Source organism: Schistocerca nitens, chromosome 3 (genome assembly GCF_023898315.1).
Source record: "Schistocerca nitens isolate TAMUIC-IGC-003100 chromosome 3, iqSchNite1.1, whole genome shotgun sequence".
In the NCBI taxonomy this organism is placed as follows: domain Eukaryota; kingdom Metazoa; phylum Arthropoda; class Insecta; order Orthoptera; family Acrididae; genus Schistocerca; species Schistocerca nitens.
This window is the reverse complement of record NC_064616.1, coordinates 476731614-476756571: the sequence shown is the minus strand read 5'-3', so window position 1 is coordinate 476756571 and position 24958 is coordinate 476731614. Positions and strand designations below refer to the sequence as shown.

General features: G+C 40.1%; 1 protein-coding gene across 4 annotated transcripts in view; it reads right to left on the bottom strand.

Moving 5' to 3' along the window:
- LOC126248402 (Bardet-Biedl syndrome 5 protein homolog) overlaps positions 1-24958 on the bottom strand; it is an 89405-nt gene that overhangs the window by 8212 nt on the left and 56235 nt on the right. For 3 of the 4 annotated variants that reach the window (XM_049949350.1, XM_049949351.1, XM_049949349.1), the window contains one exon: positions 9498-9689. The exons of the other annotated variant lie outside the window; for it this stretch is intronic. In XM_049949350.1, the coding sequence (XP_049805307.1) occupies positions 9498-9689 (192 nt within the window). The remainder of the gene's footprint in view (positions 1-9497; positions 9690-24958) is intronic. 4 annotated transcript variants of the gene reach the window in all.

Genomic DNA, 24958 nt, shown 5'->3' with positions numbered 1-24958 from the left:
CACATATCAGGTTATCACTTCAAGTCATGACCTTGGTATAGCAGCTGATTAAAAAATTATAGACAACCACAATACTGTATGGTAAGGGAATAGTTTATTCTTGTACTAACGTACAATCGTTTTTGTATGCTGAGCCACAATTGCTTGAGATATCTTCTTGTACTGGATGCAAGTGCAATTGCAAGTTTGCTTATTTTTTATGACACTTGCAGCCACACACTGAATCCAAACAACAAAAATATCTACAAGCCTGAATCCTGTCAGAAGGTGCTCGTTCTGAGACTTACTAGGTGATCCTAGCAGAAGTTTACATGGGAAGAAACTTTCCTGATTTCCATCATTGTATGCCTGTTTGTGAATATGGCTCTCAATTTGGAAATAATTATTAGTGGCAATGTAGTTGACCAGAGTTGTAAGAAATTATGTCCCAAACTTGTAATCAGAGGAAATGTGGGAAAATTGGTAACCTTTACCTGCTTATGTCACACCAATATGACATGAGAGTTTTTCTTTTGTTGACAAACTGCCTATTGGCTTCTGTCTCGGGTTCTTCGGCCGACGTTCATCTAATGATTTTTCTGACGTTTCGCCAGCACGAGTGGCTGGCATTGTCAAAGCTTCACCCTCCATTGCCGGCAATGGAGGGTGAAGCTTTGACAATGCCAGCCACTCGTGCTGGCGAAACGTCAGAAAAATCATTAGATGAACGTCGGCCGAAGAACCCGAGACAGAAGCCAATAGGCAGTTTGTCAACAAGTGGCCACGAAAGCCTCAACAATTTTGTATTTTCTTTTGTTGCTGATTTTTCACGGGGTGAATAAGAAAATCCCCCTGTAAATTTCTCTTTTGTGTGGCTATCCCTTGAACTTCACTTAAAACTCCTGTTACACTCCTTGTTTCTTTGTACAGCATGTTTTGACCTGATGCAATTACTTATATTGTTCTGTATTTTAGCAAAATCATCCAATGCAAACATTTGTGTTATTTAGTATTTCAGTGAAGTGACACTATGTGCGTGTTTTAATCACCATCATTGTCTTTCATGTGTATCAGCTTGTAAGTAAATTTCTCATTATCACTTTTCTGACCAGTTACATGTTTTAAGAAGTAGTCATTGTTTATATGGAAGGTTCCAATCTTGTTTCTCATGTCCTTTTAGTAAATTTCCAAGCTTCCATTACACGAAGGAATTGTGTCAGAGCAGCTACAAACTGATGAACAGTTTCTGTCTGACGAAAGTTCAGACGATGGAGAAGACAATGCTGAAGTAGCTGAGCATGATCCAGACTCATATGTAGCGAATATTAAGTTCACTTGTTACTATAGATTACTATATGAGTAAAGAAAGGCAGACTAAATGACAGATGAAATCTATTGTCATAGGGAAAGACCCAAACGCCATAATGTCTTTTCTTATAATTCAGGTGCTATAGTGCTGGCTATGCCACCAAAGACTCCCACATAAATCTTTCCTCTTTATTTGGATAAATTGATGGATAACAGTGTTATGTACACTAATGTGTACATGATGAACATTCATGAACACTTTAACAGATATTGTGACCTGGGGGGATATAGATGGACCTAATGTATTGTATTTGCTTTGATGATAAAATCACTAGAGATGAGACGAAAAAGACTAACAAGTAAGCTGTTGTGTGTGATCTTATTACACCATTGCAAGATAAGTATGAGGAGCACCCAAAAATTTTCTCTTCAAAGGCCATACAGTCCAGAATCAAGAGGTTAATTAGGCAAAATCACCATGAGCATTGAGGCAATCATCCCACCAATGCACCAGGTTGAAAGTACCTGTTTGGTAAAACACTGTGTCCTACTGGGTGAAGAAGTCTATACCTGTCTGCTGCACAGCCTCTTCTGACATGATCATCAACCCTTCAAGACCTTTCTTACTGGATTGAAGGCATGATAATCACATGGGGAGAGATCAGGACTACATATGGATGTTCAAGTGTCTCACACTTGAGTTTGCATAACTTCTGCATTGCGACATTTGTGTTACGGGGACATGCATTATCATGTAGCACATATTCCATTCTCCTATGGATGCCTATGGGTGTTGGTCCTTCAGCAGCCAAGAAAAGAATAACAGCACATGGGTCCTCTTGGATGCATCTAGTAATAACATCACCACAGTTCACGTTTCCGCATTTACCACACTCACACAGGAAAGAGACAAATGCCACACTTGTCCCATGCTTATGTCTTGGTGCTTATATAACTGCATCAAAGTGGTGGTATGTTGCACATACACTGCAGCACCACCCTCAAACAGAAACTTTGTGATCGCCTCTTACATTTGAAATTGCATACTCCTGCAGAATGTGACAATTGAAAAGCAGCTCCCGAGGAATACAGCATAAAGGCTTTTGTTTTGGTAGACCAAAGAACATTTTATTTAACAAATTTTGAAATACATGTAGCCTCAAAGTCAAGTGGTCTTTTCAACAAACAAAATAAGCCTACAGAAATAATGTAACATCTTGTTATTCCTCAAGTAGGTACTATCAAAACGTTAACTACTGACAACTGGTAGATCATCATGCCTCTTGCAAGAATTCTATTGATAGAAACATTAAAAAAGATCAAACAAGATAGTTTCCAACAATTTTTGGCTAATAAACAGAGAACTGGAGCTTCAAGTAAGTAGTGGGCCACGAGATATATTGGACCTTCAAAGAAGCTACAACCCCCATTAAAGATGTCTACCACAGATAAGAATAAAATATCAGGTTTCAATAAGAAATTTATCTGACCATGCCACAATGGCCTGGAATATTTTAATAAGTGAGTTTGAGACCTATTTGGTTTTACAAAAGATGTAACAGGTCCAATCAAACCATAATATGTTGCAGTCTTCTCCATGATCCATAGTGATGGAAAGATTGATGAAGATACAGCCTCTCAGGAAAAGCAAGAAGTACGGTAATAACATTTTACAACCAAACAAAAGGTGGGGTAGGCACTTAGTGATCTATTATACAGTAATTACAATATTGGCAAAAGAGTGAGAAGATGGTTATTAGAAGTTTTTTTAAGTATATTTACCCTGAATTCATAGATCTTTTACAAATTGAGCTACGGTAATAATGTTACAAAAAAGTGAATATCTTACAAATGTGGCTGAGGACATACAAACTGACAATATTGTCAAAAAGGTGAAGAGTTCTCAAGTACACTAGTGTGCAAAACTTAAGGATGAAAATAAATTTCACATGCCCTGCCACTGCCAAGTATCATGGCTTGATGAAACTTGTACTATACATAGAAAGAACTGCTGCAGTATACTACAGAAGGAAACTGAAAGAAATATACAGTGAGATGAGCAGAAATTACACTTTTATTCAAAGACAATAATTACATTGATGTCATTGTGATTTATGAGGGTCCCCTGGGCATTACAAAAGGGGGGACATCCGCTCTGAAATGTGCTGTCATGTCGATCACAGGGTTGGTAAGGAGTTCTTGTGATAAGGCATTCCACTTCTACACCAGTACTGTTGACAACTGCTGGATGGTCAATGGTGTATGTTAACACAGTGCAATACATCTCTCCAACGCATCCCACACATGACCGATGGGATTTAACTCAGGGGAATGACAGGCTAGTCCATTCGCCAAATATCCTGTCATTCCAAGAGCTCCTCCATCTTAGCTGTTCGATGCAGTTGTGCATTGTCATCCATAAAAAACAAGTCAGGCCAAATGCACCCCTGAAATGACACACATGGGGAAGGGGTACAGTGTCACAATACCATTGACTGGCGAGTGTACTGTGCTCAAATGATTTGGATATTAGTATGCTCATGAAACATTACACCTCTCCACACTTGAACATCTGGTGCATCAAAACAATCATGTTCGACAATGTTCCTGATTGCATGATGTGTTCTCATCTCTCGCCATATGATGTAATGTGCCCACGAACATTTTCGAACATGAACATTTTGGTGGTCTAGGTGTTATGGTGTGGGGGGGACATGATGTTACATGGGTGTACTGACCTCTGAATCTTTGAACACAATATGCACTACCATCCATGGTGTTCACACATCCTAGTAAGAACCATGTCCTACCTTTTGTAATTTCCAAGGGACCATCAGAAATTAGTATGATGTCACTGTAATTATTGTCTTTGAATAAAAGTGTAATTTCCATTCATCTCACTGTGTATTTCTTTAAGGCTACCTTCTGCAGTATACTATACCAGTTATTTCTAAGTATGGTGTCAGTTTCATTGAGCTATGTTACTTGGCTGCGACACATCATGTGACAGTTACTTTTGTCCATAAGTTTTGCACACTAGTGTACATCAAAATCAATGACAAAAAATACAGGTTTATCTAGCATTGAGAGTAACAGGATGAACTTCCACTGCTTAGCAAAAGAAGAAGGTATTGCAAGTATGTACAAATGACAGCAAGCATACCATAGTATGAGCAATTTGTTCCAAACATTCATGTAGAAAGCAGACTAACGTGATCTGCACATCCGGTGAAGATGACAACAATGGAGGAATCTATTATATCATGTAGAGTATAAAATATTATTTTGAAGGAAAGACCAACACCAGCCACAATCGGGCATCAACATAATTTGATGGCGAAAGTTGGAAATTGGTACCAGACCAGGACTCGAACCCAGATCTCTCACTTAATATGAGGGATTGTCTTAACCACCTCAGCCATCTGGATACGTTCCTCCTCCAACTCAGATTTCCAACTTGTCACATGATAGTAGCATCCACTGCCCTTTCACCTACTTGCTCACAGTGAGATCTGTATTCCCACAAGAGGGTTGGATCCTGTTGTGCATCTGCACTGGAGTTATCAAGGCAGTCACACCTACATATGAATGGTGTCTGTTTTATCAGACAAGTCCAACAGAACAGACACCACACATATGTATATAGCATAAAAAATTATGTTTTAAAAGGTTACTGAAACTTCAAGTTAAAAAATCAGTTATTTGGAAATAATAAACAGTCAAAACATCACTGAAATTATTATCATCCTTTTAAAGGGGCACAAATATGTATATTTTAAATAATAATCTCTTTGAATGACGGAGTATTGTTATCTTTTTTGAGTTTCAATTTTCACTCAAACAGATTCAATGTGAGTGGTTGTGTATCAAAATAACTAGTGACTCACAGGTCACTAATGACAGATGCTGTATGTATAGAATATTAGTGTGACAGATGACATGCTACCAACAGTAACAAGGAAGTGTTTCATGCGAGTATACCTGGTAACTGCACTGTTGAGTTCCTTAGAAATACCATTTATCATCAGCATTTGATTCATGTGAAAACAATATCAAAATTATGTGTCTGTAGGAGTAGTCAGTCAGATAATGAAAAGCTGTTTTAAACAATAGGTTATAGATGCTGACTAATAAAGGTACAAAAGTGGGAGATTCAAAGGTAGCAGAACATGCAGGCTCATATGTTTGGGTAAGGAGATAGAAATAGCAGATGTTAAGTTCAAGTGGACTGAGAAGGTCAGTGGATCCAGAAGTTAAGCTCTGGAACATGCTTAATACATTGAGGCCTCTTTGGATATCTTTTCATTATTTCCATTTCTCCTCCACATGCCAGGAGTTTTTCTAATGTTTCAGTCTTTCCATTTGTGTCTTCCTCTTTCTTTGAACTTTAGCTCTTATTTTTTATCTTTAGATTACTATTGTGTCCTGTTTTTGTTCAGGGTCAAAGGCATCAAGCTGCCTGAGGCAGACGGAAAGCAGATGAAATGCCGTGACTGGCAGCTCCACTCAACCAACATGTCAGAGAAGAGTCATGTGAAAAAGTCCCCTAACCAGACCAGCAGGATAATGAAGTGACACTGTGAATAGCTTCTCATTTCTGTGTATGCCAATGTACTGTTTACATACCATGTAGAACATAATGACCAGCAGTTGTTCACCTGACTTTTGGATATCTTGGGTATGCTGCTTGTATGTTTGGCTTTACCTAACACAAAGGTTAACTTGTCATAACAACTTCATCATGGGTTGGACTTCTATATTCATGTTGGTGGGAATGGTCTGTATAGTAGCAGATCCAGGAGGGTGGGAGGGGATGGGAAGGGGGGAGGGCGGAAGAGGGCTAAGAGGTTCAAGCTCCCACCCCCACCCCCACCTCTCAAAAAAAGATGTCTGCGACTATCCCTGACAAATTTCAAATTAAACTTGATATTATCTTATTTTCTTAGTACTATACTACCTACAGTACAGCTTTGATCACTTATCCTTACTTAATCCATTTTAAGCAGGTATAGTATGTATTCAAATTATAAATTTATATAAGAGGGTGTTTACGCGATGAGTTTTTAATCCACACACCACTCATTCAAGATGCAGCCACACCCACACTCTGCTGCCACTGCCACCCACCTGCCCTCACCTCAGTCACACATGGAGCTTGACATACGAGTGTGTGATTTGTGAGTGGGTGTGTTGCGCTGCTGTACACATAGGCCTTTGATGTACAGTTTGGCAAATCAAATGCAATAGAACACACTATTAAAATGTTTTTTAATTGTTATCATTGTGTGCTTGTGTTTGTTTTTGTCAAATTTAGAAATAAGGAATTTTATTTATCTTTTGGTTAGAGTACTGTGGGTGGCTGTGGAATGTACTGGGCACTCAATCCTCCCTGCCTGCCCCACTAGGGCTAGTGTGAAGTAATATGTAACATAAATAATGTAATGCAATATCAATCATCAGGTTTGTTCAGTTCTGAATTCTTTTTAAAGTAGCTTTCTTTGCATGCCCACTTCTGCTGCCATGAATTTCATAGTTTTACATTGCATTATTTACCTATAATGAGTCAATAATCTTTAAGGGATTAAAGTACTCATCAATAAGAGCAACTTTTACAGTGAGAATCAACTTTGAAGTTGTGAGGAAAAAAAGGCAGCTGTTTCATACATGTTGGCTCAGTAGGTTATTAGGTACGTAGCTTTTATAGGCAATAGTTGATTTTTTCATGATTTTGAAGTTGATCTCATAATAAAAGAAAAAGTTGTTAATAATGACTGATGAGTATTATTTTAACCCCTTAAAGGCTTATTGGCCATTTTTAAATAACCCTGTAGAGAATAAGTTCCAGCACCAGTCGTTGGTAAGTTGCTGATTTGATTATGTATGATTCTTTAATTTGTCTAAAAGTTGCAGTTTTCGATTGCTGTTGTTACGGAGTCAGTGGCTAGTACACCCACTACTAGCACTGAAAATTGTTTTGATCTCTCTTGTGTAATAGGAAAAGTACTCAGTGATAAGGAAAAGTATAAACATCTGACACAGTCTTCAGAACCATTCACGTATCATACAGCCATTACAGCACCTTCCATGAGCACCAGTGGCGTATGTCAGCCCCATGTAATGCCACTCCAAAACAGCAGGGAACCTCCACCTTGCTGCACTCACTGGACAATGTGTGTAAGGCGTTCAGCCTGACTGGGTTGCCTCCAAACACGTCTCTGACGGTTGTCTCATTGAAGGCATATGTGACACTCATCGGTGAAGAGAAAGTGATCCCAATCCTGAGCAGTCCATTCAGCATGTTGTTGGGCTCATCTGTACCGCACTGCATTGTGTCGTGGTTGCAAAGATGGACCTCGCCATGAACGTCAGGAGTGAAGTTGCACACCATGCAGCCTATTCCACACAGTTTGAGTCATAACATGACGTCCTGTGTCTGCACAAAAAGCATTATTTAACATGGTAACGTTGCTGTCAAGGTTCCTCTGAGCCATAATCCATAGGTAACAGACATCCACTGCGGTAGTAGCCCTTGGATGGCCTGAGCGAGGCATGTCATCAATAGTTCCTGTCTCTCTGTATTTCCTCCATGTCCAAACAACATCGCTTAGGATCACTCCAAGACACCTGGACACTTGCTTTATTGAGAACCCTTCCTGGCACAAAGTAACAATGTGGACATGATCAAACTGCGGTACTGACCATTTAGGCATGGTTGAACTACAGGCAACATGAGCTGTGTACCTCGTTCCTGATGGAATGACTGGAACTGACTGGCTGTCAGACCCGCTCCGTCTAACAGGTGCTGCTCATGCATTGTTGTATTCATCTTTGGGTGGGCTTAGTGACATCTCTGAACAGTCAAAGAGACTCTATGTGTGATACAATATCCATGGTCAATGTATATCTTCAGGAGTTCTGGGAACCGGGTTGATGCAAAACTTTTTTGATGTGTGTATTTTGCTTTCATGGCATCTTCAGGCTGTTGCATTAGATTGTATACTTTGCTAAGAGATAGTAGAGAGCATAACAAGAACACTGGAAAGACACAGAGAAACTAAGTATGAAGAAATTTTCCACAAGGCATATCGTAATGTAGAACCTTTGGACATCCCAATGCAGGCACCCAGAACTGCCAAACATTCCACTCATTAACCCAAATACAGAAGCACCTGATGCTAAGGAATACTACAGGTAAAATAAACCTTTAACACTTACACACACTTTTTGCTTGATGCAACATTTCTTTCTCTTCTGTTATGTTGTTTTGAGTACAACAATAATGTCATGTCATGTTTTGTTTCAGATTAAATGCATTCCTACATTTCATTAATTTTATACTGGGACAGTTGAGGAGTTGATTTTAAGGAGCAGAACACTCTTCCATTCTTTGCCTATTCACCCTTATACCACGTGTCATTATAAAAACAGAAAATCTGAACCCAGTAGTGGCAGACGCATGTCCTTGCAGCAGCAACTTGTCTCATACTCTCTCTCATTATCAGGAGAAATAACTCCTTGTAAGGGCTTTGGAGAGGCAGGGAACATCTCCCACAAACAGCAGCTGAGACACATCAAGAGACAAATGAGTTTTTCCCAAATATGAGAATTATTTTACAAATTCTCGCTACATTTCCAGTATCCACTTGTAGCGTGGAGTGCAGCTTCTCTTTGCTTTAACTAATGAACTCATACCTCTGTATGACAGTAATAGAATATAGGTTGATCTGTTTGGATGTCATATCAATTTATCACGATATGTCGGGCAGCCTACAACCTATTGAGTTCATTGAAGAATTTGCAAAAAGTTATCTGAGGAGACTCACGATGCATTAAATGAGCAAACTAAAATTTGGGATGCTTTTTTAATGTTTTTGTGTTAACCTTGATAAAGCCTACCCTCAGTTGAATCAAGCCCTTTCCAAACCAAAATTCTGGATCCACCATTGTGTCTGTATTTGTGTGTGGCTAATACCTACCGCAAGGACCGTGATTGAACTTTAATCTTTAGTGTTATTTGACTGTTACTTTGATGTCTCCTGATTAAAGAGTTGTAGCACCTTTCCTTTTCTTCTACATATGTATAAATTATTTTGTCCTTGGGTGGGTGTTTGTGTGCAAAACCTGCTTCAATTGTTTGTTTCAATGAATTATTTGCAGACTTTGACGTTGTTTCACAAATATAATTAGAATAATCAATAAGGTTATGTTACCTGTTGGCCAACTGTATACTGAACGCCAAATACTGGATTCTGACTGTAAACCTTGTGCAGCGAACACAGTTCCTTGTACACAGTCTGTCGTTTCTCTGCAGGATCTATTCGGAAACCGAGCACATATCCTCCACTAGATTCTGCACTTTCTACAACCAAAGCTGTTCCAAATTTTGACTGTCTGATATTTATCTAGACATATTAATGAAATAAATTATTATTGGAAGTAATTCCAGTAATAGTAATAACAATGGTAATAAAGATGGAGAAAAACAGCAGTTATGTACGTGAAAATAGATGTTCACCAAAATACAAACTCAAAGCACTTTACACAAAAACAAATAAAAAAGGTTTTGGAGTTGCACGAAAGGTAGAAATTCAGTGACAGAATAAACATAATGGAAGCATTTATGGTAAAAAAAAAAAAAAAAATAAAAAAAAAAATAAAAAAAAAATGCTGATCACTTGACTTCAAAATACAATTTTCTCTGTCATGAAGGAAACTAAAACCAGGAAAAGAATGTTATAATACAGGTAGCAATGACAAAGAAACAAAATCTGAAATTTATGGCTCATTATAAGATATGCAACACAGTGAACTATAATTTCATCATCTCTGTTAGTGTAGTGGTTCCACATTAGAATATTTCACAGTGGGGTGTTATTTGTAAGAGCAAACAAATTTTTAAAAAATATTACATTCATTCAATGCATCAGAAAAATAAAATGATCTGAAACATTCATAAAACAAGGAACCAAAACAAACACACAACTGATGAATAAGTGAGTGATCAAGAAGAAATGTTTATAATACAATAAAAAGTTGCAAACTATGCACAAAAACATAATACAAAATTGTTATAATGATGAGCATTATTAACAATGAGACAAATAACATAGTGGCATACATGACAGAACTAACAATAAACAATCAACTGTAGAAGATACTGTAAGACACTGTATATATATCATCACAAGAAATTAGTTTCAAACATCCAAGATATTACCAAATCATGTGTCCCTGGAAGAAAGTAATTATTCTGGCTATGACGTGATCTGCTTGATCATTTAAAATTTTATAATTATTTGGTAGGAATTCTGAAGTCTGGAGAGTAGGAGATTGTTACCTGAAGGAGTAAAGCCTGCGTAACTTAGTCATTAGAAAATTTGCCCATGAAAGACAAAGGTTCTAGGTTCAAGTCCTGTCTGACATACAGTTTCAATCTGCCAGGATGTTTCAGTTTCTTCATAGTATAACTGACAAAACAGCAGTCGTTTCAAAAGCAGTGGTTTTTCTGGTAATTCAATAATGCTCCATTATAGCTGGTCTTGTCATGTCATAACCAAAATCAATTACAAATTTGAAGTGTCATGAATGAATACAATACCTAGCATTGAAAGCATGTTTATTACCGACACTAACATACGGACACAACAGACAGAACTGAACTCCTGAACAGAGTTCAGAATATTCCAGAATATACAAATATTACAAAAATAAGAAACATTGTGAACCTTCTAGAAATGATTAATACTAAATAACTAATAATAATAATAATGTCGTGTGCCCACGGCCTTCCGTCGGGTAGACTGTTCGCCGGGTGCAAGTCTTTCTATTTGACGCCACTTTGGCGACTTGCACATCGATGGGGATGAAATGATGATGGTTAGGACAACACAACACCCAGTCCCTGAGCGGAGAAAATCTCTGACCCAGTCGGGAATCGAACCCGGGCCCTTAGGATTGACATTCTGTCACGCTGACCACTCAGCTACCGGGGACGGACTAAATAACTAATATTTGAAGAGGTGACATGCAGCATGCCAGCCAGCAACACTAACCACTGCTCCACATCTGCACACAGCACAGCTTATGCAATTGCTCCCTCTTCAGGAGAATCTGTGACCCATTGTTTCAGAAGATCTCATTGGAGCCAACTACAGCATCCTAGATTAGAAATGTCAGAGGCCATCAGTATGGTAGTGCTGTAGGATCCTAACGTTCAGTCTATGTTGTCACATACTCTTCACTGTGATAAAGGATTGGAGGTAGTCCCTCCTGCTTCACAAACACTGAGGCCTTCAGTTTCCTTGAATGAGAAGCCCCCACACTGATCTACACCTCATGACTATACTAGGGCTTCATACAGAGGACAAAGATAATGTCTCAGCACTTTTACCTTCTTGACTGACTTGTCTGACAAGAACAATATGGCCCAAACTAATGTTTTAATAACTTTTCTGATAGTCCCACTTTCTGCAAAGCCATAAAAGACCATACCAAGTCTCCCAAGCTGTATCTCACTGGCCCGTGGTTGGCATTATAGCACTCTTGGTCCTTCTCCTGGGCGTCCAGGGACCATATGGAAGCCAGCTGTCTTGCTACTTTGGTCGTGATGTTCTGGTGTTTCAGTCATCTTGAGGAGTTTCCGACTGAAATGGGAACAGTGTATCATTGCTTATTGAAATAGCTTTGCCAATCTCAAGCTCTCATATTCTACAGTCTATGACTGGTAGTGATGCCTGAAAGAAGTCCCATCCAAGAATAATATTATGATTATGTTCTGTTAAAACAACAAATCTTCAGGGCTGTGTTCTGTCAGCGAAATTTATTCTTCCTGTTGGCTGGATGTATTTACCATCTGTGACTCGCACTATAATTGTTTTTGTACTGTGGAGCATAGTCTTCTTTAGCTGGTAAAGATAAGCATTCCGGATTAAAAGGAAGCCCCTGAGTTCATCAGCACCCTGACAAGTTGGCCATTGGTGATGACATCACTGAGATTTCCTGATATCTTGGTGATTTTTGCCCACAGAGGATTTTCATCTGTGGCATGGTCGCCTTACTTAATTTTCCTGAGTTCAGTGGTCATGTGAGCCACTGGTACCTCTGTCATGGCAATAGGGAATGGTTATGGTGTATTAGGGAGTGACTTCATCCATGGTACATTGAAGCCTTCATCCCACAGGTCGACTGAAATTATCTGCAGTTGACCAGTATCAATAGAACTGTTGTGATGGTTAATGTTTGGTGGTGTAGTTTTTGTCAAATCTCACCTTCCTTCTGCATAGTAGTGTATAACATGTCCAGTGTGTCTATAGTGGGAACATACCAGCATGTTGTCCCCGGTCTTCCCTACAACTGTTCTTTTGCAGGACACTAGGCTTGGAGGAGAAGTTAATTGTACCTGCATTGATCAGGTACTGGGTTGTTGTTTGAGAGCAGTGATGTAATTCCAGGTTGGTGCATTTGACTGGGGACAACATTCATGGCTGCTGTCTCTGGCTTACTTGGTCTGACAGTTCTGCCTGCCATAAAATGCTGTATTTCTTCTCTTACAACTTGGCATATGAGAGAGGTGAGGTCATGATTTTTCTGTTGCATTCACTTGATGAATTCCTCTGTTGTTGTGACATCCTTTATCAGAAAGGCTTGGCACATGTCTTCTGTTTATGTCAGCTTCTGTTGTATTCAGATTCACAGTTTGGCGTAGGGCCAAAACATTCTGTATGTAGGATTGTGCTATTTCCCCATGATGCTGAATCCTGTTCTTAAATTGGTGTTCAACTAAGCAGACTTGCTGCTGATTGTCACCAAATGTTTTCTTTAGTTTGGCTTGGAATTTATCCCAGCAATAGAGTTTCTCTTCGTTGATCACAAATCCTGTCCAAGTAAAAGTACAAATTTGCCAAACACATCATGACACCCCACCTGTTGTATTTGGCAACATGGCAGAATCCTTTCAGCCATTTTATCTGGTTCTGACAAGTGTCTCCAGAAAATACTGATGGATGGATGATGAACAGCAGACTTACTACTGTTTTGGAATGTATGGTCTCCTGAATATAAAGGCTGTGGGAACAAATGTACTGCATGTATTCTGGTTCTTGTCTGTGTAGGCAACAGCTGATTGGAGCCACAGTGATGTAGATGTTTTGAAGTACTGGGTGTCTTTACCAAATGATGTAACATCACAACTAAAATCAAGTCCAAAAACCGAAAGTAGGGTCATCAATGAAGTAAAACACTTAGCACTGAAACCACATTTATTATTAACATCATGCACAATTACAACTGAACTCGTAGACAGAGTGTGCAGCTATTTGCACAAACATCAGTTATTCCAGAATATACAAACATTAAAAACATAAGAAATTTTGAGAACTTTCTAGAAATAATAAATACTAAGTAACAAATAGATGTTCGTGATTGGATTTGAGCTGGCGACCCACAGGACACCAGCCAGCAACTTAAACATTACAACAAATTGGCATGCAGCACAGTTCTTGGCAATATTAATGATTATTAATTATTAAAATGACTTCCAGAAATACATTTTACAGCTAATGTACTTAGTTGGTGTTAACCTTTCATTTGTTCCACATCATAGAATTCTAGAATTTATGAAACAGGATATATGAATGGATGTAAATGCTTTGACAATATAATACACAAACAAAAACTGGAATAGGATAAAAAAAAATCATGTGTTATGAAATAAGAGACAAACACTGTAAACAGCACCACTGGCAAGAAACATTTACTGTATTTATACTGATGAGGATGTGAAATGGAGTCACAGGTTACAGATATTTTTTAACATCTAAGCTCTGCAAATCCTGCATTTTCGATAATAGCAAACTGTGGACATGAAAGTTGAATTATTTTTTTTCTATTTTCTTTCTCTAATGTCTTATGTCATCAGATTCTGGGGCAGTTCTTCATTAAGTAAGAAAGTGTTTGTTGCACAGAATGATAATACATGGTGTCCACTACACAATTTGTTGTAAACTGCACTTTTAAAAAATGGTTCAAATGGCTCCGAGCACTATGCGACTTAACTTCTGAGGTCATCAGTCGCCTAGAACTTAGAACTAATTAAGCCTAACTAACCTAAGGACATCACACACATCCATGCCCAAGGCAGGATTCGAACCTGCGACCGTAGTGGTCACTCGGCTCGCCTAGAACCGCACGGCCACTCCGGCCGGCGCACTTTTAAACAGTTGCGCATACAGGTAACATAGCAATTTTACCCACTTATGAAGACAGTTGTGATTAATTAACAACCATTTGAAAACAGCAGCAAGGAGAAATGACTTATGCAATCCCTCAACTGGCTTTAATGTGGCACATGGAGGAGTGAGATATTTTTGCCCACTTACAAAGTGATGTGAAGGATCATGGGTGGCAACAAGTGGCCTGCAGGCCAGATCCAGCCTGCAACTGGTTTCAGTCCAGCCCATAGAATAAATTTGTGGGAGAGAGTGCAAGGCACTTGCATTGTACTTTCAAGGAACGAATTTTCAGATATTTCTGCCATTGCTCACGTCGTCTTGTGTTATGTAACGCTTAGTGTGGAAAGTTTTGTTTTCTCCAGGCATGTGCAATGCCATTTCACCACTGCTGGATTTGGACAACAAAGAGAAACACATTTCCACTCTGAGTGTGAAGTTATGGCCTACATGCCCATTTGCATGCAGAGTGTGGGGAAAACTGCTTTTTATCCTTGAAGGGATGTGGTGAGAAGTGTTTTTGCTTCTGGATCAGAGCTGACAACAAACACACATTATTTACTACTTACAGTCTACATATGTGCTACGCATCAATAGACTGACGTTTGGTGGTAGGAAACAAATGGCTCATGTAGTGTAGCAGGCACCTAGATCCTTAGAGATATACTGGAGCACTTCCTCTGCCACTGGGTATTAAGTATCCAGGATGGACAGTTTGTCTGTGCCTATTCATGTGCTCAGCCAGTTTGGTAGTTGTTATTCCAATGTACAAGGCTGTGCAGTGAACACGTCCACTGATAAATGACGTGTTGTTTCACACATGGCCCTGCCTTGAATGTCATATGTTTTGCCAGTGGTGGGGCTGGAGTGGATGGTTGTGGAGGAATGCATGGGGCAGGTTTTTCAGCAGGTTCGATTACAAGGGTACGACCTTTAGATAAGGGAAGTATTTTGGGAATATTGTATGATTTGACAAGAATGTTGTGGAGGTCAGGAGATGTAAACATGTTAACACTGGTCAAGATGGGCTCCTTGAGGTGTATACAATTTGAATGATACAGTTTCTGCTTTACAATAGCCATAATCATCACTGAAGATTACATAACTCTGATCTTAGTTGCCATTGTTATTGTTGTGATCTTCAGTCTGAAGAATGGTTTGATGCAGCTATCCATGCTAGTCTTTCCTATATGTGCCTCTTCATCTCTGCACATTTACTGCAACCTACATGTATTTGAACTTGATTATTGTATTGGAGCCTTGGACTCCTTCTACAGTGTTTACCTCCCATGCTACCCTCCACTTTCAATCTGATGATCCCTTGCTTCAGGACGTATTGAAGCAACAGATCCCGGTTTTTTAGTCTGCATTCTTTTGTAGCAGCACATTTCCCAAAATTCTATTGTGTTCTTTTGTGAACTTCATATCATCCACAATTCATTTTTGTATAATGCTACAGTGTAGACAAACACTTTAAGAAAATTTATGTTCATTGGTAACAAATATCTCTTTTTTTCAGAAATGCCTTTTTTGCTATTCCCAGATGGCATTATATATCCTCTCTAATTCAGCCATCATTAATTATTTTGCTGCCCAAACAGCAAAATTTATCTACCACTTTTAATGACTCATTTCCTAATCTAATTCACTCACTATCATCTGATTTAATTTGACTACATAAACAAAAGTTTTGTTTATTTTATATACTAAGATGGTATCTGTTCTTTCGGACATGTCCGAATGAACAGATACCATCGGTGACCATGCAGCTAGTTAGAATGAAATTACAATGAAATGAACACCTTTAGCTGCTTACTGATGAAAATGTGTGCCCTGACCGGGACTTGAACCCCGGATCTCCTGCTTACATGGCACACGCTCTATCCATCTGAGCCACAGAGGACACAGAGGATAGCGCGACTGCAGGAATTTATCTCTGGCACGCCTCCCGCGAAACCCACATTCTCAACGTATTGTCCCGCACTACATTCGTAGTGCCCCCACCCATTATACTCATTACTCGCGGCGCGATGCCGATTCCCGTAAGAGTTCGGGCACTGTTTGTGCATTCGCACAGAAGAAGAAGATGGTCATGTGGCTGGTGAGCCTTAACTTTACATATATTCAGATGGTAACTGTTCTTTTGGACATGTCCGGGAGGCGAGAGGCATGCCAGAGATAACTTCCTGCAGTCACGCTATCCTCTGCGTCCTCAGTGGCTCAGATAGATAGAGTGTCTGCCATGTAAGCAGGAGATCCCGGGTTCGAGTCCCGGTCGGGGCACACATTTTCATTTGTCCCCGTTGACGTTTGTCAATCCCAGTAAGCAGCTAAGGGTGTTCATTTCATTTTAATTTCATTCTAACGAGCTGCATGGTCACCGATGGTATCTGTTCTTTCGGACATGTCTGAAAGAACAGATACCATCTTAGTATATACGTAGTTAAGGCTCACCAGCCACTTCACCATCTTCTTCTTCTGTGCGAATGCACAAACAGTGCCCGAACTCTTACGGGAATCGGCATTGCGTCGCGTGTAATGAGTATAATGGGTAGGGGCACAACAAATGTAATGCGGGACAATACGTTGAGAATATGGGTTTCGCGCTATCCTCTGTGTCCTCGGTGGCTCAGATGGATAGAGCATCTGCCATGTAAGCAGGAGATCCCAGGTTCGAGTCCCGGTCGGGGCACACATTTTCATCTGTCCCCATTGATGTACGTCAATGCCTGTAAGCAGCTAAGGGTGTTCATTTCATTGTAATTTCATTCTAACGAGCTGCACGGTCACCGATGGTATCTGTTCTTTCAGACATGTCCGAAAGAACAGATACCATCTTAGTATATATATATAGTTAAGGCTCACCGGCCACTTGACCATCTTCTTATTCTGTGCGAATACACAAACAGTGCCCGAACTCTTTCGGGAATCAGCAATGCGCCGCGAGTAATGAGTATAATGGGCGGGGGCACTACGAATGTAGTGCGAGACAATACGTTGAGAATGTGGGTTTCCCGTGAGGCGTGCCAGAGATAAATCCCTGTAGTCGCGCTATCCTCTGTGTCCTCGGTGGCTCAGATGGATAGAGCATCTGCCATGTAAGCAAGAGATCCCAGGTTCGAGTCCCGGTCGGGGCACACATTTTCATCTGTCCCTGTTGACATATGTCAATGCCTGTAAGCAGCTAAGGGTGTTCATTTCATTGTAATTTGTTTATTTTGTTGATGTCCATCTTCTAATCTCTTTTCAAGACACTATCCGTTCCATTTAACTGTTCTTCCAAGTCCTTTGGTGTCTCTGACAGAATTACCATGTCTTCAGCAAACATCAAACCTTTTGTGATTCTTCACCTTCTTCTGGAATACTTCATGTTGAAATAGTTCAAAGGTGAACTGCTGGCTGTCAATCAACAGACACAATATTTTGCAAACAACCACAATGCCAACACAGTTGTGCTGATGAACTGACTGGAGGGGGGCTGGCACTGCATTTTTATCTCCTCGCCCTCTCCTTGTGATTGGCCTCTCCATCAGCTGTCCATGCCAAGCATCCAACGCCCCCCCACCCCCAAATTCCTCCTGCCAACACAGTGTTGTGTCCTAGGTTCATGCCCAGGTGCATTTTCTAGCAGTACCCTGCTGTTCCTTCACCTGCTCCTGTAGTCAATTCATTTTCTGCATCTCATTCCTCTTCTTGATCAGTTTAATAGCAGGGTCCCATACCCTAAAAAGGATGTACCCACTATCATGATTTATTAATGGTTCCCTTACTCAAATCTCCATAAGTGCCTTAATGATGCAGTCTCAGAAGTTGGACATCTGTGTCAGAAACTTGGTGTGATCATATTCCATTCCATATTCTGCAACTGCTAACTTGTTAGACTGCTGAAATCTGATAGGCCGTTGGTGTTCTTGGCAATGAACTTTGACAGTACATACTGACACAATGTCTTACCACATTGGCAGAGAATCTGATAGACCATATATTTATGATATTTCTGTAGTTCAAGGTCATCCTTCACACTACCATGCAGTACCTGTGTAATGCTTTGTAGGCGGAAGACTGTCTTCACTTGGTGTTTCCAGAGAATTCGTCCTATCTTCCCAGACAATGTGCCACAAAAAGGAATAAATGCAATGGCTGCATTCTCCTGACTGTCCTCTTCTGATTCCATCAGTTGTACAGAGGCTAAAGGATGTAGGGCTCTCTGAATTTTCCAATCCTTGCAGCCATTCTTCTGAAAAACCGCTCTCATATGTTCAAGTTCTTAGTTGATACTTCTGTTGTCGGAGATGGTGTGAGCCCTATGTACCAATGTATTTGACATGCCATTCCTGTGAGCTGGGTGGTGGCAGCTGTCTGCATGGAAGTACAGATCACTGTGCATCTTCTTCTGGTACACGCTGTGGCCCAGTGTGCCGTCTGCTCATCTTTCAACCAGGAAATCCAGAAAAGGGTGTACTCCATCCACTTCAACTTCCATGTTAAAACTGATGTTCAAATGTATGGAATTGAGGTGTACAAGGAAGTCATTCAATTTGTGCCTTCCATGTGGCCATATGATGAAAGTGTTGTCTACATACCAGAAGAAACAGGTAGGTTTCCAATAGGCTGATTCAGGGCTTCCTCTTCGGATATATTCCATACACATATTGGTGACAAACAGTGAAAATTAACTCCCCATGGCTATTCCTTCCATCTGGTTGCAGTGGCCACAATCAAAAAGAAAGTATTTTGACGCCATGACATGCCAGAAAAGGATGGCCATCTCTATGTCATATTTCTGGCCAGTAAGATCTAAGGATTCTTGAAAAGGCATTCTCAATGTACTCCTGGTGAGATAGGACCACAGCTGCATTGCCCTTGTTGGCTGGTAAGACCGTGATATCAGGATCTTCTCTTAGTTTCTTTATGGCTGCCCACTCCCTGCTAGAGATACAGAGAGAGACAATGTTGAAATTCACAAGGATGTCAGAATCTTTAAGCTTAAAGTTGTTAAACGCACCACAAAAATCCACAGAGTTGCGAATGTGATGTGAGCACTTCCTGACATAAGGACTAAGCAAATCCTTCAGTTACTTATCGAATGAGCATGTCAGTGCACCAATGTTGCTGAAAATGGGGCACAAAGGAACCCCATCCTTGTGAACCTTTGGCAGTCTTGGTGTAGCTGATGCTCTCTGTCTTAGCTTCTTCACAACATTGTCTTGTGAGCCAGATTCTTTAGGAAGCGCCATAGTCTTCGTCTCCACCCTCTTGGTAGTGTCAGTGTTCTTTTTCGAGTATGTACTATCTTCTAGCAAGATCCGTATTCTCTCAATGTAATCTTGGTGAGATAGGACCACAGCTGCATTGCCCTTGTTGGCTGCTAAGACCATGATATCAGGATCTTGTCTTAGTTTTCTTAGGGCTGCCCTTTCCTAGCTAGAGATGTTCAGTTCTGTAGGTGTCATTTGCATGAGAGCCTGACATGTTTCATGATGTACTTCTTCACCTGCTTCAGGGAGAAGTCATGCAGCTTTCAGCTTTCTGTTCCTGTCAGCTGATAATGTCCTTGACGGGTACCAATTTAGGTGTGGGTGCAAAATTGAACCCCTTCTTAAGAACTGCCAGTTGCTTGGCCATGATATTGATGACAGTTTTGCAGGGAGCATCATAAGCTTTCCTCTCTGATATATGCTTCAATTTTGAAGTTATATGTCCGGTGGCCTTTCTTTGCATGGAGTCCTCTGAGCTCCATGTGGCACCATGAGTCCGGTCCCACATTCGAGAACTGAACTGGTTGGCCAGCTGTAGATGTAATTTGAAAGCAACAGTGTTGTCAGCAACATTGGTCCTTCGACATACTCACTCTCTAAATACTTGAGGAATTTACTTAGCCTTTACATAACGAAGCGCTCACATCATATTCACAACTCTGTGGATTTTGTGGGATATCTTAACAACTTTAAGCTTAAAGATACTGACATCCTTATGAATTCTGACATTGTCTTTTTTATCACCAGAGTGCCTTTACAAGAATCCTTATGGCTTATTGGCCAGAAATTTGATGAAGAGGAGACCAACCTTTCCATTCATGTCTTGATGTCTACTTTCTTTTGACAGTGGCTACTATGAGCACATGGAAGGAGTAGCCAGAGGGGGTCTGCTTTCACCCATGGTCACCACCAATATGTATATGGAATATTTCGAGAAGGAAACCCTGGAATCATCCCATTGGAAACCTACCTGTTCCTTCCAGTATGTAGACGATACCTTCTTCATATGTCTGCATGGACGAGAGAAGATGAATGACTTCATTATACACCTTAATTCCATACACCAGAACATCAGTCTTATCATGGAAGTTGAAGTGGATAAAGAACACCCCTTTTTGGATGCCCTGGTCAAAATAAGAGTCGATGGCACATTGGGCCACAGCGTGTACATCAAGAAGATGCACACCGACCTGTACTTACATGTGGACAGCTGTCAACCGTCTGGCTCACAGGAACAGTGTGCTCAAAACATTGATAATAGGGCTCACACCATCTCTGGCAACAAAAGTATCAGCCAAGAACTTGAACATCTGAGAGCAGTCTTCCACAACAATGGCTACAAGAAGTGGCAAATTTAGAGAGCCCTATGTCCTACACCCTCTGTGCAGCTGACAGAACCAGAAGAGGAGTCTCAGGAGGATGTGGACATTGCATTTATTCCTTTTTGTGGCATGTTATCTGGGAAGATAGGATGAATTGACCAGAAACACCAAGTGAAGACAGTCTTTGGCCTACCAGCCAAAACATGGGCACTGCTTGGTGGTGTGAAGGATGACCTTTGACTACATTAATCCACGGTCTATCAGATACCCTGTCATTGTGGTAAGACATACATAGGTCAGGTAGTGTGTACTGTCAAGGATAATTGCCAAGAACACCTATGGCACATTAGATTACAGCCGCCTAACAAGTCGACGGCTGCAGAATATTGCCTGATGGAATTATATGGAATGGATTGTGACCACACTGAGTTCCTGACCAGATGTCCAACTTCTGGGACTGTGTGATTAGCGACTCTACTGAGATTTGAGTAGGGAACCGCTGATAAATCGTGGTAGTGGGTACATCCTTAGTATGGCATGGAACCCTGCTATTAGACTGATCAAGAAGAGGAATCAGATACCCACTGAAGTGACTTCGGGGGTAAGTGGAGGAACAACAGAGGTGCTTCCAGCACATGAACCTGGGTGCAAACCTAGGATGGAACACTGTGTTGGTGGGAAGAGTGGGGGTAGGGATGCTGGGCATGGACAGCCGAAGGAACGGGCAATCCTAGGGGGAAGGGGAGGAGATAAAAGTGTGGAACTCCCCCCCCCCCTCCCTCCCCAAATCAGTCAGCTCATCAGCGCACTTGATCGTGACAATGTGTTCGTTAGCTGAAATATTGTGCCCGTTGGACACTGACATCGGGCAGTTCAGTTGTCCATTATTTTCACATCAAAGCTTTTATTTCTCTTCCCTGAACTTTAATTTCTTGTCAAAACCTCTTCTTGGTCTCCTTTACTGTTTGCTCAATGTGCAGATTGAGTAACATAGGAGATGGGCTACAACCATTCTCAATTACTCATTCCCTTTCATGTCTTCCTACTCTTACAACTGCAGTCTGGTTTCTGTACAAGTTGTGAATAACTTTTTGCTTCCTGTATTTCATCTCTGTTACCATCAGAATTTCAAAGAGTGTATTCCTCTAAACATTGTCAACAATGTTCTATGATTTACAAATGTTATAAAAAAAAATTTGCCTTATTTTTACCTATCTTTTAAGGTAAATCATAGGGTGAGTATTGCCTCAGTTGTTCCAACATTTTTGTGGAACCCACATTCATTTTTGCTGAAGTCAGCCTCTAAAAGCTTTTTCATTATTCTGTAGTTGTCATTAGAAACAGCTAATGCATGACAGTGAATTACATGGTTGTCAGAATATTTCTTGAAGAGGCTCTTCCTGATGAAAACAAAACCCCAGATCACGTTAATTTCTTATGTGATCTGGGATCATATTTCCTTCAGTGGCTGCTGAATTTGTAGCTCAGAGAAGTGGGTTCAGCATCGGAGCTGCATGAAAGCTACACACAAGTACAATAATGAGGTTGCAACTAGTAAAACATCAAAACATTGAAACATTTCTCAAACCACTGTCTGGATTTTCCATTTCCTGCAGCCATTTGATCCACCTCTGTGCTGCTGTGTGCCTCTTAGGCTCAACACCCTGAAAACCAAGCTCCCACAAGTCTCTCAAACCTGTCAGTCATGAGACATCTTTTCACAGTCATGGTTTGTTGTCAGGTGTGGCTTTCACAGATCCAAATTCAAATTCTGTATTGTCTATTGGCCACATACAGTGGATTAGTCTTTGTCAGTGATGGTAGGTTACAGTTGCATTCAAAATATTAAAAATTAATGTTCACATTATATGCACAAATTGAATATCCTATTTTTACCAGTTATAAAGCTTAAAAATCAATTTCAACATTACATATATCAAAAAATACTTTTAAACTGCAGAATTGATTGTCAGCTAACCAGTTTTACAGCTTATTTTTGAAATAGTTTAAAATTGTGGTCACAGCAGAAAGTGACAATTTATTAAAGAACTTCAGATAGGTCACTTCATGTTTCCTGTTTTTGTCAGTATACACCTGGGTTTGTTAATATTCATTTTGGTGTTACGATAGTATATATTCTCTCTAGTGTCACAAAATCAGTTATGTTCTGATAAACATATATCATTGATAAATAGATAAAGATTTACAACTCTCAATATTTTGACCTTAGTGAACAGAGAACAGCAGTGTTCCTTGGGGTCAGCCTTACACAGTAATTGTAGTACCTCTTTCTGTATAAGTAGAACATCACTGACATGGCATGAGGGTTCCCACATTAACAGTGTGTGAGAAAGATACATGAGACTGAAAAATTACAAAGGATGCTGGAATGAAATTTTCACTCTGCAGTGGAGTGTGCTCGGATATGGAGCTTCTGGACAGATTAAAACTGTGTGCCAGACTGACGCTCGAACTCGGGATCTTTGCCTTTTGTGAACAAGTGCTCTACCAACTGAGCTACCCAAGCCTGACTGAAGACCTATCCTCACAGGTGTACTTCCACCAGTATCACATCTTCTACTTTCCAAACTTCAGTTCTGCTGCAAAGTTTGGAAGATAGGAGATGAGCTACTGGAGGAAGTAAAGCTGTGAGGGACAGTTCATGAGTCATGCTTGGGTAGCTCACTTGGTAGAGCACTTGCCTGCAAAAGACAAAGGTCCTAGATTGAGTCTCGGTTCACAAACTGTTTTAATCTACCAAGAAGTTACAAAGTAAGCTATTCTCAGCTATTCCTTATTGACTAAAGAAGTTAACTTCCACATGAGATGTGTACAGTGCTTAAAATTTAGGTGTATACAACTACAACCCCCCACCCCCACCCACAGACATAAAAATCACTAGTTTCAATTTTTGATAAAACTTGCAATGACAAATATTTTTTTACAAAATACTGTTGTGAAATTCAGATTTTTAAAACATAGTTTCTCATGATTAAAACAATAAAACCACAATGTAAACAACAGCTACTACCCATAGCAGTTTCACTTTGCTCCAGTTCACCACTTTGGAACAAAGCTTAACTATCTCAGGTATACTGTAAATAAATATGCACACACACACACACACACACACACACACACACACACACACACAAGGAATATCTTGCTCCATACCTCTAACAGTCACATCACATAGATCATCCACTGTCACTGGTGCTGGCACTGCAGCAGATTATAGTTACATTGTGTTTAATACACATGAACTATTTGAAATACCTTGTGCCATTCTGGCATGTTCTGGGCAAAAGTAATCCCTGGATGTGTCAGCATTCATCAAATTCAAGATAAATCCCATAAATGTCACAATCAACACAGTTCACCACATTTCATTGAAATGTACCAGATTTCAGTATTAAACAACTTCACAAAATCACTTCAAGCAAATTCCAGAATGTCTCTTAGAAAGCCACAGCTGAGTACCTTACCCACACTTGTCAAATTTTAGCTCATGCTCTGTTTCTAACAATATTGGTGTTGATATTGATAATACAATTTCATGTTGCGAAACACAGTACTGTGCAAATGCACATTACTGCTTCTGCTTAGGAGTACAATAAAAGTAATGTAAAAGGTATTGACATCTGCCCTTCTAATTTTTTATAGTAAGTTTCACCCATTAGATTGCAGAAAAAGTTTTCAGAGGGAACAATCTGAATTGAAAATGCTAAACAAAGCGTCGAAATAAAAATAAAACTTGCTGATTATGTAGTCAGCTGTTAAAAGACTTTGCTTGCTTTTACATAGCATATTCATGACAACATAGTGCACAGAAGAAAATACCAAGTTTAGTTTTGAAAGTAGGCAT